This window comes from Poromitra crassiceps (genome assembly GCF_964638095.1).
Source record: "Poromitra crassiceps genome assembly, chromosome: 3".
Taxonomy (NCBI): Eukaryota; Metazoa; Chordata; class Actinopteri; order Beryciformes; family Melamphaidae; genus Poromitra; species Poromitra crassiceps.
The window spans coordinates 56,035,940-56,052,196 of NC_139625.1; the positions used below are offsets into that span (position 1 = coordinate 56,035,940).

Below are 16,257 nucleotides of genomic sequence, written 5' to 3' on the forward strand. Positions count from 1 at the left end.
CTCCAACCAGGTGTCGACGATCGTGAGCCTGCTGTCCACTCTGTGCCGGGGGTCACCGCTCGTGACCTCTGACCTCTTGCGCTCTGCGCTGCCTGACTCCATGCAGGCGGCGCTGGCTGGAGACGAGCGCTGCGTGCTGGACACCATGCGGCTCGTGGACCTGCTGTTGGTGCTGCTGTTTGAAGGCAGGAAGGCTCTGCCCAAGTCTGCAGCCGGCTCCACGGGCCGCATCCCCGGCCTGAGACGCCTGGACAGCTCCGGAGAGAGGTCCCACCGCCAGCTCATAGACTGTATCAGGAGCAAGGACACTGACGCTCTGATCGATGCTATCGACACCGGAGGTACCACACTATAGATATTTCTTTTAACCTTTATTTAACCATGTTGTCTCGTTGAGAGTAGAGCCCGGCCGATACTGGATTTTTGGGACCGATACAAGGGAGCACCAAAACAAACAAAAATCCGATATCGATATATCGGCCGATATTCTTACATTATATATGTACACATTATTACACACATTTTTGCAATGATCCCTCAAATATCAAACACTTGGCAAATATATGACTGTATGTGCCCAAAATTACATCAGTGCACTGAAACAATAAACTTCACTGGGAATTTAATAATGATAAATAACTAGAAATACAAAAACACAAATAGAACATATATATATATATATATTTATATATATATATATATTAGGGGTGCTCCAAAAAATCGATTCTGAAAGGATCGCGATTCTTAATGCCACGATTCCTGGATCGATTCCAAACTCCCAAGAATCGATTCTTAAAATCGTAAAAAAAACAAAAAAAAATCATTTTTTTTTTTACAGTGCACCTGAACGCAACATGCAAGATACTGGCTGAATAAGTGTCCAAATGTTCATGTCATTTGTGTACTGTACTGCCATGGTGCCACCACCTCTTGCACTTAACTCATTGAGTGCCAGCCACTTTTGGAGAACGGACGCTCCCAGTGCCAGAGTTTCAGAGCTTTTTTCAGTGATTTCTCGAGGCCCACAGAATATTGTGTGATATTACTATGTAAACAATGAACACGCAAAAAGAACGATGAGACTCTTTTCTATCATCAGCAAAAACAGGTTTATTGATATCATTTTCCGTTCTTTAGTTATCAGCCGGAGAAGATAGCTTGATTTAACAAAAAAGAGCAGTTTTTTTCTAGAAGCTGAGATAATGGCCCTTTTGTGAAATTAAACATTTCAAACACATCACTGACTCTGAAGCTAATTTTCTGATGTAGTCACACCTCAAAAATAATTTCCTTCAATAAAACAGTGAAGGCCAGGGAATTTTGTTTGGCAGAATAATATTTTTAGCTGCAACCAGCAGCGCTGGCCCCTGCGTGCGCTGCTGGTTGCAGCTTCTTGCTGATCTTGATTTGCTGCTGGTGGGCATCGGATATTCTGGCTTGCGTTTGCCAACCCTGTCCTGCTGCCTGGGTCTGTCTGGGTCAGTGTTGTGTGCTGCTCTGCGTGCCCCCCCCGCCCCGCCCCGCCTCAACTGCACACTCCTCCTTATGGGAGGTGGCTCTCTGCTGAGTTTGCTCTGCACTGTGAAGGGTGCGCGTCAGCGACATCCAGCTTTTTCCGCGTGTGTTTGTCACCGGCTACTACTGTATGCTTCCAGTTGAGAATAATAACGGCTGATCATGCGAATGGGCTGTCGGCGACAGCCTGTCGCAGCGGACATGGAGGAGCTCAATTGTGGGAGCAGATTGGCTGCTGCCTGCTGCAGGCACATCTAACGTTAAAACGCTTCATGCATATCGATGCATACGGATGCGATGCGATTTCCGTTTCCCCAACGACTTATTCTCTGTTTTTCTCTGCCTTTCTGTTAACCTGGAGAGCACTGTCGCCACCTAAGGGTTCTGTAAAATAGGTTATAGACCTCCAATAGCTATAATATTTGTACAGGAGAGGCAGAAGGCTTTGATCGACGCCCCACCGTCAAAAAACGCAATTGACGAACATGTCCGTCCTTGGCACTCTACGTTACTATTTGAAATGACGAACATGTCCGTCCATGGCACTCAATGAGTTAAGAACTCTGGTTAATGTATTCCCCCCAAAATCTATAAATCCTTCTCAAAGTCTACAGATCCCCCCCAGCCTATAAATCCATCTTATCTGAAGAACATAAGGGGGGAATTCCCCCTAGTTTGCAAAATGAATTTAGGCCCTGACTGTAATACAGAAGTTGAATTTGAAGTTCAGCATTAATACATTTGTCATTTTTTGTCTTATATTACCTTTGTGTGTTATTGCAATATAAAACTACATAATTGAGAATCGATTCTCGATTCTGGAATCGAGAATCGCTGGAATCGAGAATCGATTCTGGAATCGGATCGTGACCCCAGGAATCGGGATCGGATCGTGGCTTAGCCGGATCGGAGCACCCCTAATATATATACGATATTTATCGGCCGATATGGCCATTTTGCGTTATTATTTATTATTTCAATAATGACATTTTAGCCGATAAAATAGCCCCCGATAATACGCCAACTTGGCTTTGTTTTGCATTGGAAGTGGAGTGGAGACGTCACAAGCAGCTGGCGAAACATGGCCACCTCCAGTGTGGCTGTTGACAGTTTCAAATGATAACAACACTATTGCAATTTGCAATACATGTCCCGCAAGGTTTCTGAGATTAGGGGAAAGTCTGAGCTGGCGTTACGCTAAACCAAATGTGGGGAGGAGGCAGCGGATTTGTTTGGCGTTAACGTTAGCTTTTGTGGTGGCTAACGTTAGCTAGCTGGTTGTGGCCTACCTAGTAGTTCAGCAGGCAGCGGTCCACAAGCTTGTTGTGACCAAACATCCCCACATTTAAAGCACTTCATACTCCCAGAGCTGGCGTAAACCATAGAGAACCTCATGCATTACCCGAAATGAAATGTCCAGGGTTTGTGTCTCCAAAAGCAACTAACGCTAACGTTACATGTAAGGTAACGTGAAGCTAACGTAGCTAGCTGCGGGGCAGTCATGATCTACCAATAATAAGGAAAACTAATGCGCACATTTACATGAAAACACACCAGTCAACATCACAGTGTCTTTTCTTTAATCTAGAGGGAGCATTTTTCAGTCAAAAGTGAAACAACACAGATATGGCTTAGAGTGAGGCTTTCCATGCCTCACTATTCACCTTATTCACCACGCCCACTTTTTCTCTCTTCCGCGTTCAACACAAACGTATTTGTTCTTCCGGTTCAGCGCTAGTTGCCTTCTGTGGCTAATATTAGCCGCTAGTTAGTTATGTTATATGGCAGTAAAATAGGGGTGTCAAAAATAATCGATTATACGATGCATCGCGATGCGGACGTGCACGATTCTGCATCGATTAACAAATATCAAAAATCGATTATTTAAAAAAAAAAAAAAAAAAAAAAATTATTTTATTTTTTATAATCAAATAAAATAGAATGTAAGTACATGCAGTTGTTTATTTTAATTATGGATCATAATACAATGCAATTCCAAATGCACTTTTATTTTAAAAGTAGCCACACAGTGAGAAAAAAGAAAGTGAGAAAAAATAAATCATGTATTGCGGAAAAAGTGATGCATCGATTTAAGATGCATCGCGATGCATCGTGATGCATCGTTTAATCGAATCGAATCGAATCGTTGACAGATGAATCGTAATCGAATCGAATCGGGAGGCCAGTGAAGATTTACAGCCCTACAGTAAAATGCCACTGAATGACCAAATTGATATAACTTTTAACCATTTCGAGTAACACTGTTTCCATACGGATCACCAGCGTTAGTTTGTTGTTTATAACGTGGCTATATTCATAACGTTTTCTATCTCGGATGCGTTATTTCGAATCGCAGCCTCGACTCCACTAACGTCATCTTTAGAGCACAATATTCCTGGAATGCAAGTTTAACTAAACAGTTACATGTCCTCTGCATTCTACATAAAATTAAGATATTACGGGTTGTTTTATTTTGTATGTTACATACGTATTGGCCAAGATATGTTAGTTTATGGGGGAGTAATTTTGCCACTTTAGGAGGGGAGTGTGCGCGGCCATTTTGCCTGCGGGGTTTTTGGCAAGTCAAAACGGAAATACTATTACGAAATGACGTAATGCGGAAGCGTCCATGTGTGGGCAAAGAATAAGGTGAATAGAACTGGCCCCAATGCAAAATTCAGACAGCTCATATGTTGCCAGTAACGTCATGCCAATAAGGGTCTAAATTACTATGCCTTTTGTGTTTTATCTGCAGACTAAGCTGCTATAGGCTTTCGGTTCTATAAAAGCCATTATTTTTTGTATTGACTATTGAGTGATACACTTTACTAAAACAATCATATTATATCAGAAGTGTTGTTTGTGTTTACAATAGTGATGTCAGATTTGGTTAGGTCAGAGCTATGGAATATTAAATAATCCATCTTTGCTCACTACATCTGCCCTTTCTTCTTTTTTTTTAACCCCAGGTGTGCATAAAATACAGGTTAAGAACTTATTTCTTTAATACAAAAATGTTAAATAATTATCTGTTTATCGTATCGGTTATCGGCCAGGAGAAGCATATATATATATATCGGTTATTGTATCGGCTCTACAAATCAATATCGTGCATCCCTAATATATAAACTTGAGTTAAGTAAAATGATTATAATAGAAAAACTAGAACGACCGCAACGCGGACTTATGCCTCCGCCATTAGTTAATTCTTGAGTCCAAATCGCCATTTGAGGCAAATTGGAAGAAATTCCGTGAAGGCGCTCCTGTGATGTTGTGTTACAGAGCTTGGAAATTGGGTGTGTGAGAGGTCACAGTGACCTTGACCTTTGACCTTTGACCAGCAAAATGTAATCAGTTCATCCTTGAGACCAAGTCGATGTTTGAGACAAGTTGGATTAAATTCCCTGAAGGCATTCCTGAGATATGCGTTAACAAGCTTGAAAATGGCGTTTGAGAGCTCACCTTGACCTTTGACCTTTGACCACCAAAATGTAATCAGTTCCTCCTTGAGTCCAAGTCAATGTTTGAGACAAGTTTGATAAAATTGCGTAAAGGCATTCCTGAGATATCGCGTTAACAAGCTTGAAAATGGCGTTTGAGAGGTCACAGTGACCTTGACCTTTGACCTTGGACCACCAAAATCTAATCAGATCATCCTTGGGCCTAAGTGAATGTTTAAGGCGAATCTGATGAAATTTGGTCAAGTTGTTCCTCAGATATCGCGTTAACAAGCTTGAAAATGGCGTTTGAGAGGTCACAGTGACCTTGACCTTTGACCACCAAAATGTAATCAGATCATCCTTGGGCCTAAGTGAATGTTTAAGGCGAATCTGATGAAATGTGGTCAAGTTGTTCCTCAGATATCGCGTTAACAAGCTTGAAAATGGCGTTCGAGAGGTCACAGTGACCTTGACCTTTGACCACCAAAATGTAATCAGATCATCCTTGGGCCTAAGTGAATGTTTAAGGCGAATCTGATGAAATGTGGTTAAGTTGTTCCTCAGATATCGCGTTAACAAGCTTGAAAATGGCGTTGGAGAGGTCACAGTGACCTTGACCTTTGACCACCAAAATGTAATCAGATCATCCTTGGGCCTAAGTGAATGTTTAAGGCGAATCTGATGAAATTTCGTCAAGTTGTTCCTCAGATATCGCGTTAACAAGCTTGAAAATGGCGTTCGAGAGGTCACAGTGACCTTGACCTTTGACCTTGGACCACCAAAATCTAATCAGATCATCCTTGAGCCTAAGTGAATGTTTAAGGCGAATCTGATGAAATTCCGTCAAGGCGTTCCTCAGATATGGCGTTAACAAACATCCGTACGGACGGACGGACAGGAATGCTCTGCAGATGGAGAGACGTCTTAAGAAAGACAGCCATAGATCATTATAGAACAGAGTCAACAACCAATCAACAACCAATCAATAAGCAATAAATCCTTTTTCACTCACAGGATCAAATATACACAACATGCTGTCTATAACTTAAAGGGATACTCAACACTTTTTTATGTTTTATTTTGTCCAATATTCAAATATTCCAGAATTGCATGTTGTTAAAAATAAACATTATTTCTATCTACCACTTTTTAGCCTGATTTGGTTGTTTTCTTGTAAAAAGTTATGCCGCCCCAAAACTTTCTGGGAAGTATACAAACAATGCTGGTGTTTGGTAGGAGAAGAGAGGGGAGAGGTGGATGAGGAGAAGGCAGCAAGAGGAGCAGGTCCGTTCACAGCGATAGCTGGCTATGAATGAAATCACACATGCGCGAGCATGAAATGCACAGAGGTCTGCCATTGGCTCTGAAATTTGCCCATCCCACATATCCTATCCAAATGTGGAGTGGGCGGATTCGAAAGCCTCGCCCGCCCTTTTTTGAAAAACTGACATGAACTTCCGGTGGCGCTGTAATAAGATGGACATGTAGTGGCGAGCTGCTCTGAATCGGTTTATAAAGGTACCTCCTATCAGTATAAAAGAACACTAAAACCAGTTCAAAGATTGTATGACAGGAGGGAGAGGGAAAAGGAACCATAAGCCTGGGAAGAAAGTGGATAGAACTCAAGAAAACATGGACGGCACTACCACGAGGAAGAGAGCAACGACGAAGAAACAATGGCGGACGCGGCTACTCGCACAGCAGAGCAAACCGCACTGTTAGAGGGACTGTCATCGCTCTCTAAAGAACTAAAAGACTTAAAACAAGACATGAGATGGGACCTCACTGAGTTTAAAAACGATGTCAGGAAAACTATGAAAGGTGACCTCGCTGAGTTAAAAGGAGAAGTTGTGAGAGAGCTGCAGAGTCATAACACTACAGATCCATTGAGGAGGCGCAAACATGCATAGCTGATTTGGAATCAGCCTGCCTGGAGATGAAAGATAAGCTACTAACGGTAGTGAAGCACAACACAGCGATGCAGGACAAACTGGTTGATTTGGAGAGCCGCTCTAGGCGGAATAATCTCCGTATATATGGAGTACCGGAAGACAAAGAGGGAATGTCAGACGCTGATTTCGTGAGTGAGTTGCTTAACACATTCACTGCCACCAGTTTTTTTTTACTGTAGGTAGCTTCTGCCAAGTTTTTTTTTTGAGGATTCTGGCTCATCTTTCAAGAGCCGAGGATTATTTTCTGCTAGTATTTTGTGAACACAAAATATCTCAAAAGAACTAATAGAATGTGTGCTTTCTCTGTCTAAAAGAGTTAGTTTGTAGAGTTAGTAGTTATGTAGGCATTAGCAGTTGAATACAGCATGGTTTCAGCGTCTGAAAATTTAAGCTGAGATAAATGGCTTTTTGTGAAATTCGATAGAACAGTCACTTTAACCATTTATTTTTGGCATCAGTAAGACGTCAGACATCTAAACAATAGTTTTGAACAGTAATTTCCTCCATAACAGCAGGAAACCCCCCTCTCCTTCAAACTCCTCCCTCCGTGTGTGTTCTCCTCCTCCCTCCGTGGCTGCAGCGGGCGGGTGTGTGACAAGCGAGTTTCTGCTGTCTGTGCTGCCTGGCTGCCCCTCGTCGGGCGAGTCTGGATGGGCTCGATCGTTTATTGGGGTTTCGGTTGAGAGCTTTGATGAAGCTTTTGCGATTCTGGTCTTATTTATGCTGCGTGTTTCAAAGTGTGTTGCACCCATAATCTATTATGCAAATTTGCAATCCCCCACCGCCAGCTCCCAGCGCGAAAGCGAAAGCGTTTTCGCCAATCCATTTTCATGAGAATGGCTTCCTCACGCGGCTGTTTTTTCTTGGCTTTCTCTCGTCTGGAGAGCACTGTCGCCACTTAGTGGGTCGGTAAAATAGATTATACACATTCAATACCTCCCATATTTTTATAGGAGATGTAAAAGGGGTTGATCGACGTCCCACCGTCAAAAAAAAAAAATTTTTTTTTTTGGACTAGATATCTCGTCCACGGCAGTCAACCGTTGGTTTCTGCTTGACGAGATATCTCGTCCACGGCAGTGAACGTGTTAAAAAACACATCACCTTACCGGCGGGTGTGGAGCTACAGATACAACGGGCACATAGAGCACTGATCCTGAAGCCAGCTGCAACCTCATCCCCGAGATCAATAATCATCAACTTTCTACTGTTTGATGTCAAAGATCTGATTCTTAAAAAAGCATGGCAGCAGAAGATTGAGCTCGAAGGCAGACGCCTGTACTTTTTAACAATGATTATGCGGGTGAAATAATGGAGAAACGCAAGGCATATGTGCCAGTCAAAGCAGCACTGAAGGAGAAGGGGGTCCGCTTTCAGACACCATACACGAAGATGCGAGTACATTGGGACACCGGATTGCAGATCCACGAAAGTGCAGACGAGGCAGCCCGAGACCTGACTACGTGGAATCAAGGTGACGGTGACAGCGAGGGTGAATCAAGTGATGACCACGGAGGAGCGACTCAAAAAAGTGATAACATGGAAACGCACCAGCGGGACAGAGGAAGCAGCTCAGCGTGCAAGAGGCAGGCTCTCGGAGTTCAGACTAGGAAATCGATAGACATTGGTAATGAAGAGAAAAGTGTGGTCCAGATAGTCTAGATAATGAATGAATCTGATAGAACCAAGTCAAGCATTTGTTAGAAGGAACGTGGGACAACATTTTATGTTAGGGGAGACACTTGATGAAACAGAGGTATGGTGGGTTTTTTGTACGTTCGTTTATTTTTCCTCTGTATAAAAATCCCCCCCTCTCATTTATCCTCTTGACTTTATGATACACACTAATAAGACCATTGTCTCTATGTTCAGTTAACATCCCCCCTGTTCCAGACCAGGGGGGGGGGGGGGGCTAACTCACAGGGGGGTCCCTAGTCGCTAGTCATATCTAAAGCTGGAAATAAGGTCTGGGGTGTGAAAAAAACATATTTTTCCTTTGAGGCCTGGGTGACCACGTATTTTTAAAGCAAGGGGCTCGAGCGCAACAGCGAAGAGGGCTGGCGAGAAGGCAACCCTGCTGGACCGAGCAAAGTAATGGAAACCTGGTTGACTTATCACCATTGCTTATAACTGAACATGTCGGACTAGCATATATAAGCTTTACCCAGGATATGAATGAAGCGCTAAACCCAAATCTATGCAGTGACTCGAACATATAAGGCCACTCAACTTGATTGAACGCCTTCTGTGCGTCGAGGGATAAAATCGCTGCACCACTGGTCTTACTATGATCTGTGTATATGGTGTTGAGGAGGCGTCTAACATTGAAGAAGGAAAACCTATTCGGGCTGAACCCTGTTGGTCAGGATGAATGATGGATGACAATGTTTATTTAGCGGGATAGCCAGTGTTTTAGTGATTACCTTTCTGTCAAAATTCTGGAGCGCTATTGGTCTGTACTGTAGCTGGCCAGGTCTACTTCCTCCTTCCCCTTTTTTAAATGAGGGAGATGTTCGCTTAGTGTTACTGTTATCATTAAGTAGCAGTGCATGCATACTTTCAATTTGATGGATGAAATATGTAGGCCTATATAAAATGGAAATTGTTAGACCTATAATTATAGACTGCTACAGCTATTCTAAAAAAGCCCCGGCAATCTGCTGTGTAAATGCAAAGTTTTTAACAAGTTATAATATTGGACCTTATGTTATGGAGAAGCATGCTCTGTCCATCTGTCTCACTTGCACTGGGATTTCCCCCTGTCTGCGTTGTCTGATATTAAGGGACTAGTTTGAGTCTCTGTGTGTGTTCTTTTTGGCACCCGCCATCCCCTGTTGCTAACGTTAGTTGTTTAGAGTTTGTGCTGCAGAGGTCAGGAGGCAATATGTTTCACAAGCTTGTTCAGTATAAGCTGTACTCCTCTCAATAAAAAAAGGAACATATGACAGCGATCGACACAATGACATAATGTGTTTGCTTGGAAAGAGTATATTTTCCACTTTTGGTGTGTAAATTCCATCGCAGGTTTGGTCTTAAATTTCATTTCAAGAACAGGACAATGTAAGACGTTTAGTTAAACTCTGGTTAGTGTCTCGCCCTCAAAGTCTATAAATCCCCTGTATCTGAAGAACATAAGGGGGAATTACCCCCAAGTTTGCAAAATGAATTTCAAGCTCTGAAAATGTGCAATTTTAAACTTTAAAACTACTGACAAAACAACGGCATGTTGTTGTCCGGGTGGTCAGTCAGTTTCACCTCCTGAGAAGCAGAACTGTCTGTCTGTTGCAGCCTTTGAGGTGAACTTCATGGACGATGTTGGACAGACGCTCCTCAACTGGGCCTCAGCTTTTGGCACACAGGAGATGGTAACATGCACACACACACACACACACACACACACACACACACACACTCACACACTTGAATGATTTGTTTACAGTATGTCCACATAAATACAAGTATGCAAAGGACATAAACCGTAGTAATGCAGTCAGATATTGGGAGTCAGTCAGTTACATAAGTGACTAATTGGCAACCACATTAATGCATACAAACAGGATAATAACACACACGATAATGACAATATCAGGTGGACAGATACAGTTATACTGTAAGACTAGATACCGGTCAGTATCCACTTCATGGGTACAAAAAGCAGCACCTCCATATTAAGCCGCTACCAACAATAAGTCGCTAACTGCTTGGCCCTTCTCTTAGGAAGACCAGCCATCTGAAGGCCTCTCACAACCAGCTTATGTACATTACCCGGCCAGGATGCCAAATATTAAAGCAAAAAAGTTACACTTTTAGCCCTGCTGTGAACTGGTCTGCTCCAACTGTTGGTATGAATCAGCATCTTGGTTACAGTAGAAAGGCTTCCTCTACGCTGTGGTCAAAGGTACAGCCAACCTCTAGAATGAATACTGTAAATTCCGGACTATAAGCCGCGGCTTTTTCCCCGTTTTTTGGCCTTTTTTGGCCCCTGCGGCTTATATAACGGTGCGGCTTATCTATGGATTAAAAAAAAAAAAAAAAAACTGAATTCTCTCTTCTTTAGCACTCTTTCTAACTATAAATCCACTTCTGTTTTAATTTCCTCTCTTGCCCTCTTTTCACCACACCGCGGACACTGTGTGCACTGTAAAAAAAAACACAGGTGGTGTTGTGTTATGTTGTTTTGTTGAAATGTTTATAAATGGGAGCTTCCTCAAACAGCCATCTCTTTCCCGACAATCCCCTCTGTGCACGAACCCTTACATATGGTAATTAAACATTAAAACACAATAAAAAAATAAAATAAAATAAAAAACATTAAAACACCCGCGGCTTATAGTCCGGTGCGGCTTATATATGTAACAAACAGTCAATTTTGCAGGTGCGGCTTATAGTCCGGTGCGGCTTATAGTGCGAAATTTACGGTATATCTCTACAATTTTCATTGACGACAACATCAGGGCTTAGCTGAGACCACAACATCTTCTGAGGCCTGTACCGCAAATGGAGATAAAACAGATCCAGGATCTGTCCCCTTGATCTGGATTGACTTAACCAGACAATCGCAATTTAGCTAAACGATACCACAAAGGTGGTTATCAGCTGGGTCTGTCAATTTAGGATTTCCCTATCCAGCTCTGAGCTTGTGCACATGAAAATGCTCGTGCCCATGAAAGAGGCGTGGTTTGTAACAACTAGCCAATCACAATGCAATATGGACAGCTCCAGATTTTACAGCATCAGACACGCCTATTTCCTCATTCATTCAAAGCGTACATCAAAGTGTATTAATTAGCAAAGATTTACTGTATGTCAGAATCAAAATCTGCGTTGGATATTCTGTCTGTTATGGAAGGACTCTTTTTTTTCTACATTTTATTAAAAAAAAATGTTCAGATTATAAGAACAGGAATAAACACGAACAGACACAGGAACATGAGAAAAGAAAAGAAGAAGAAAAAAAAAGTGTTACATTACAATATGGTGTCTGCAAAAAAGAAATGTTGTGCATAGGATTCAAAGCAAGGGGTCCCAAAAACAACAGCAGCCGGGCGAGTCACCCGTCATCCCTAGCTTCGTCAGGGTAGGCCAGGAACGGGTCCAAAATAGCAGAAATTCTCTTAAAGTCCCTGGAAACCAGAAATATTTCTTTATTATTTAGCATTTTGAGTTCATCACATCACAGGAGCCTATGTTAATAAGCCACCAGCCAAATTTGAACGATGATGAACGTCGCAAAGTATATAAATTTAGGTTTGACAGTCGTGGCAAAAGTAATGAAAATCTATTCGATTTGAGAGTGTCCTTTTTCCCGCGGACTGTGTGGGCGTGTCCACAATTCTCAAGCGCGAGAGGAGCAGGGGAGGGGGCGAGGGGGGGAGGGGGCTAGTCTGCGACAACGAAATGCTGCGAGGTTGAAATGGACCAATCAGACACGGAAATAGAGCAAGACAGCCTATCAAGATGCAGCTCAAAGCGGCTTTGAGCTGCTTTCCTCTCTCCTCTGCTCCGAGAGGGAGAGAGGAGAGAGAGAGATAAGAAGGAAATAAAGTGTGTGTGTGTGTGTGTGTGCGTGTGTTCGCGCGTTGCTCCCTTGCTCCACGCAGCGCATAGCGTACTGACTGACGGTCATCTGTCTATCTGTCTGCACGCGCGCACACACACACACACACACACACACACACACACACACACACACACACACATGCACACACACACACACACACACACACACACACACACACACACACAAACACACACACACAGCAGCGCCGCAGCAGGCAGAGGAGAGAGCTCTCCCTCTCAAGGTTCCAACACACCGCCGGCGATAAACTCACAGATAGATAGATAGATAGATAGATAGATAGATAGATAGATGGATGTTGGTTCTTAAAAGAGCCTTTGTGTTGATGCAATGCGTAGTTAGCTAGCTGCAAAAAGGTGTGGGACCACTAGAACTCTGAAGAGAGATGGAGGCAGAATGTGCGGGACTGCGTGTTGCGTGTGTGTACAAAGGTTATATAGAGCTTATGACGTCATAAGCTCCTGCATTTTAGCACCTCGCGCACTGCTCTCTTCAATGAGGAAGTATCTTGTAGAATCTTGTAGAAAAGTGTCGATTTTAAGGCTTTGGGTTGAAAGTAATGCATAATAATTTCGGAGGCATATAATTACTAACATAAGACCCTAAATAACATAGTTAGAACGTTTTTGTGGATTTTGGTTTCCAGGGACTTTAAGTGAATCCCCTGCGTGAGAGACTGCTGCACAGCCGTGGGGAGGAGCTGAGAGGCCTCCGAGCAGCCGAAGATGGCGAGCTCTGCCTCCGGCTGGAGGGTTATTTTGTAGGCCTTAGAGTACGAGTCAAATATTTTGGCCCAGAATCCGGATAGTGAGGGCAGAACCAAAAAAAGCATGAGACAGCGTGCCCTCTGAGACCCAACGCCTATCACATAGTGGTGAGACAGAAGGATAAATCTTGTGCAACCTATGCTTGGAGTAATGCAGACGGTGAGCAACTTTAAATTGAATCAGCTGGTGTCTGCTGTTAATTGAGCAGAGTTGGACCATAGACAAACTCCTGTCCCATACATGTATAATTCTAGATAGATCAACACCGAGTTCCTCCTGCCACGCCTCACTAATCATCGTAGTGCATGTCTTTTTTGTAAGTGGAAGTCATGTGTAATCTCAGATTCAATTTCCAAAATCTGTAGGCCTATTTAGACCATAGATTTAGAAGCGTAGGCTCAATGAATACTTATCTCTATCACTCATGATGTGTTTGGTCGCACTGATGGAATAATTCCTACAATAGCCTACCAATAAAAAAAATAGTGATAATTAAGGAAATAGCTGCTGAACTGAATCGACACGGTCGGCGTAGTTTTCATTGATAAAAATCGCCTATTTTGTGATCACATATTGGCAGCAGAGTGGCATATTTCATACAGGACTAATGCTGGAAAAAGAATATGAAGATTTAAATTGCATCATACAGATCAAAAGCAATACAGTTGCAGGTGCAAAATGCGGGAGTAGCCTAGATATGAATTACATCTGTGTAGGCTATCCCATTAAATTGCTTAGATGTAGGCTATGCTGGCGTGTATGACAATATCAGACTCAGCTCCGTTGCGAATAATGAATACATGTATCCCAACGTGGTAAGTAGGCTTAATTTAATTATGTACAACAAGTGCAAGGCTTCAGTGCTTGATTAATTCAACATGAGCCATTCATGTTTTTTTCTTTTGTGATTATCATTTGAATGCAATCTACCTTTTCATATGGGGACCCTACTGTATATGAATGGTGACTCGCTCTTTCCAGAGAGCTGATTGGTCTTTCATGGGTTTTGATCTTATCCTCTGAACTTATCCTGCTCAGGAGCAGGTTAGCCGTGCAGCTTAAGTTGCCATGGAGATCTATCTCGGTAAGAAGTGAACTAGCTCCGAAACTCCGGGTTAAACCTGAAGTTACCTCGCTAAGCCACTAATCTTGCTTCATGGTACAGGCCCCAGGAGTGTTAGCTGAGACAACATCAGCATCAGCCGTGTTAGCTGAGACAACAACATCATTAGGAGTGTTAGCTGAGACAACATCATCAGGGGTGTTAGCTGGAATAGTAGAGAACACATCTGAATGGCCACTACACAGACTGAATAGTGAAGATAACAATGCTCTCATCAAGAGCTACACTTTTAAACACTGCATGAGAGATAGAGTGATCTGCTGCAGGGAGGCATGCAAGCTCCCCTTGGAGTTTCAGCTCAGTCCAGTGTCGCCGTTGTCTCTGATGTTGCGAGCTCGTGAGGTGTCCTCAAGCATTAGTTAGGGGAACATTGTATTCTGTTCCACAGATATTCACAGAGATACTGGGGTCAGATATAACCTCCTCCGGGACATTCACTGCCACTGAGTTACACCCCACCCACTCTAGGGCAGCTTTGGTCCAGCCACATAAGTCATTCAGGTCAGGCCAGTCAGACCTTACGCCAAAGCCAGGGGAGAGACTGTCCAGCTTTCCGCTGGGTTTCGTCTTGAATCCCAGGAAGCTAGGGTCCGACCCACATGCCAGGGGGACCTTGCGCCTTTGACTTTGCGCCACAGAGCAGATTTAGTTTTAGAAATATTCCAACAGGTTCTAAATATCTTGAAATTTTTGTTGACTTTCCTTTGACTAACTCTGTCTTTCTGTGTGTGTGCATGCACATACGTGTGTTTCTGTGTGTGGGTGTGTGCTTTCGCGTGTTTCTCTCTGCATTTCTGTGTGTGTGTATGCCAGGTGGAGTTTCTATGTGAGAGAGGAGCAGATGTGAACAGAGGTCAGAGGTCGTCTTCTCTGCACTACGCTGCCTGCTTCGGGCGCCCACAGGTCGCCAAGGTAACATACACACATTACAGATCAGGTACTCTGCTCCCAGTCTTTTAGTCTGGGAGAGCTGGACCGCAGAGTCCATTACATTACATTGCATTACATTCACAATCCACACTGTAGACTGGGTTGGGAAAACCACAGACACATCCAGACCAGAATCTGATCAGAGTGTAGAACAGTTCAAGTTCAGCTCCTCCCATTGATCAGTTTTACAGTCAATCAGTGCTCCAACTAGGCAACCGTTATTCGGTTAATTTAGGTATTTTTCAACCTGGAAAATTTTCATTTTCCATATTTGTCTGGTGGTCTGCAAAAACCCTTCACATGGTGCGAATTTGACATTTCCATAAATTAGAAATGTATAACGTTTTGAATTACTGAGATGGCTCTCTCAGATCAAAAGTTATGAGTATTTTAATCTGTTATGTGTCTAAAAGTAAAACGCAATGGCTATACACATTCCACAACATTGTATTATCTACAGTTGCATTCCACCAAAACCATAAAAATAAATACTTTCCCCTTTGGTTTATGAAAATAATTCACCATGATGTACTGATGAAAGTAACCAAATCACTCAAAATCTCAGAAATACCTGCAAAACCAATTTTCAACCTTCTTTGGCTCATTACCAGCCTTGAAACCTTTCCTTGTGGCTGAGTGTTTGATGTAATGTAGACAGTTTAACACCATTTCTACTACGTTTCCACCAAGGAGTTGCTGCTGGGTGCTACTGTCGCTACACTGACAGGGTGAGCCGTTCTGCTCCTTGCGTGAGTGAGTGCGCAGCAACTACGGCAAGGTCACATGGACAAACTTGCTGCTGACAGAGCCAGGCGCCGGTAAAGACAATGGAAAACATACTTTTTAAGACAAGATTGTCAAACGATTTTCGACTTTCAATAATACAAGTCGATCTTGATAATAAAAACGATTATTCGAAAATTCTAAATTCATTGCCCATCCCTATTACCAA

At 42.9% G+C, this 16,257-nt stretch overlaps 1 protein-coding gene across 2 annotated transcripts in view; it reads left to right on the forward strand.

Annotated features, from left to right (window-relative positions):
* The window catches only part of hectd1 (HECT domain containing 1), a 167,895-nt gene that overhangs the window by 36,537 nt on the left and 115,101 nt on the right, over positions 1–16,257 (forward strand). For both annotated transcript variants that reach the window (XM_083632869.1, XM_083632870.1), the window contains exons 6-8: positions 11–341; positions 10,196–10,272; positions 15,189–15,287. In XM_083632869.1, coding sequence (XP_083488995.1) covers positions 11–341; positions 10,196–10,272; positions 15,189–15,287 — 507 coding nt within the window. The remainder of the gene's footprint in view (positions 1–10; positions 342–10,195; positions 10,273–15,188; positions 15,288–16,257) is intronic.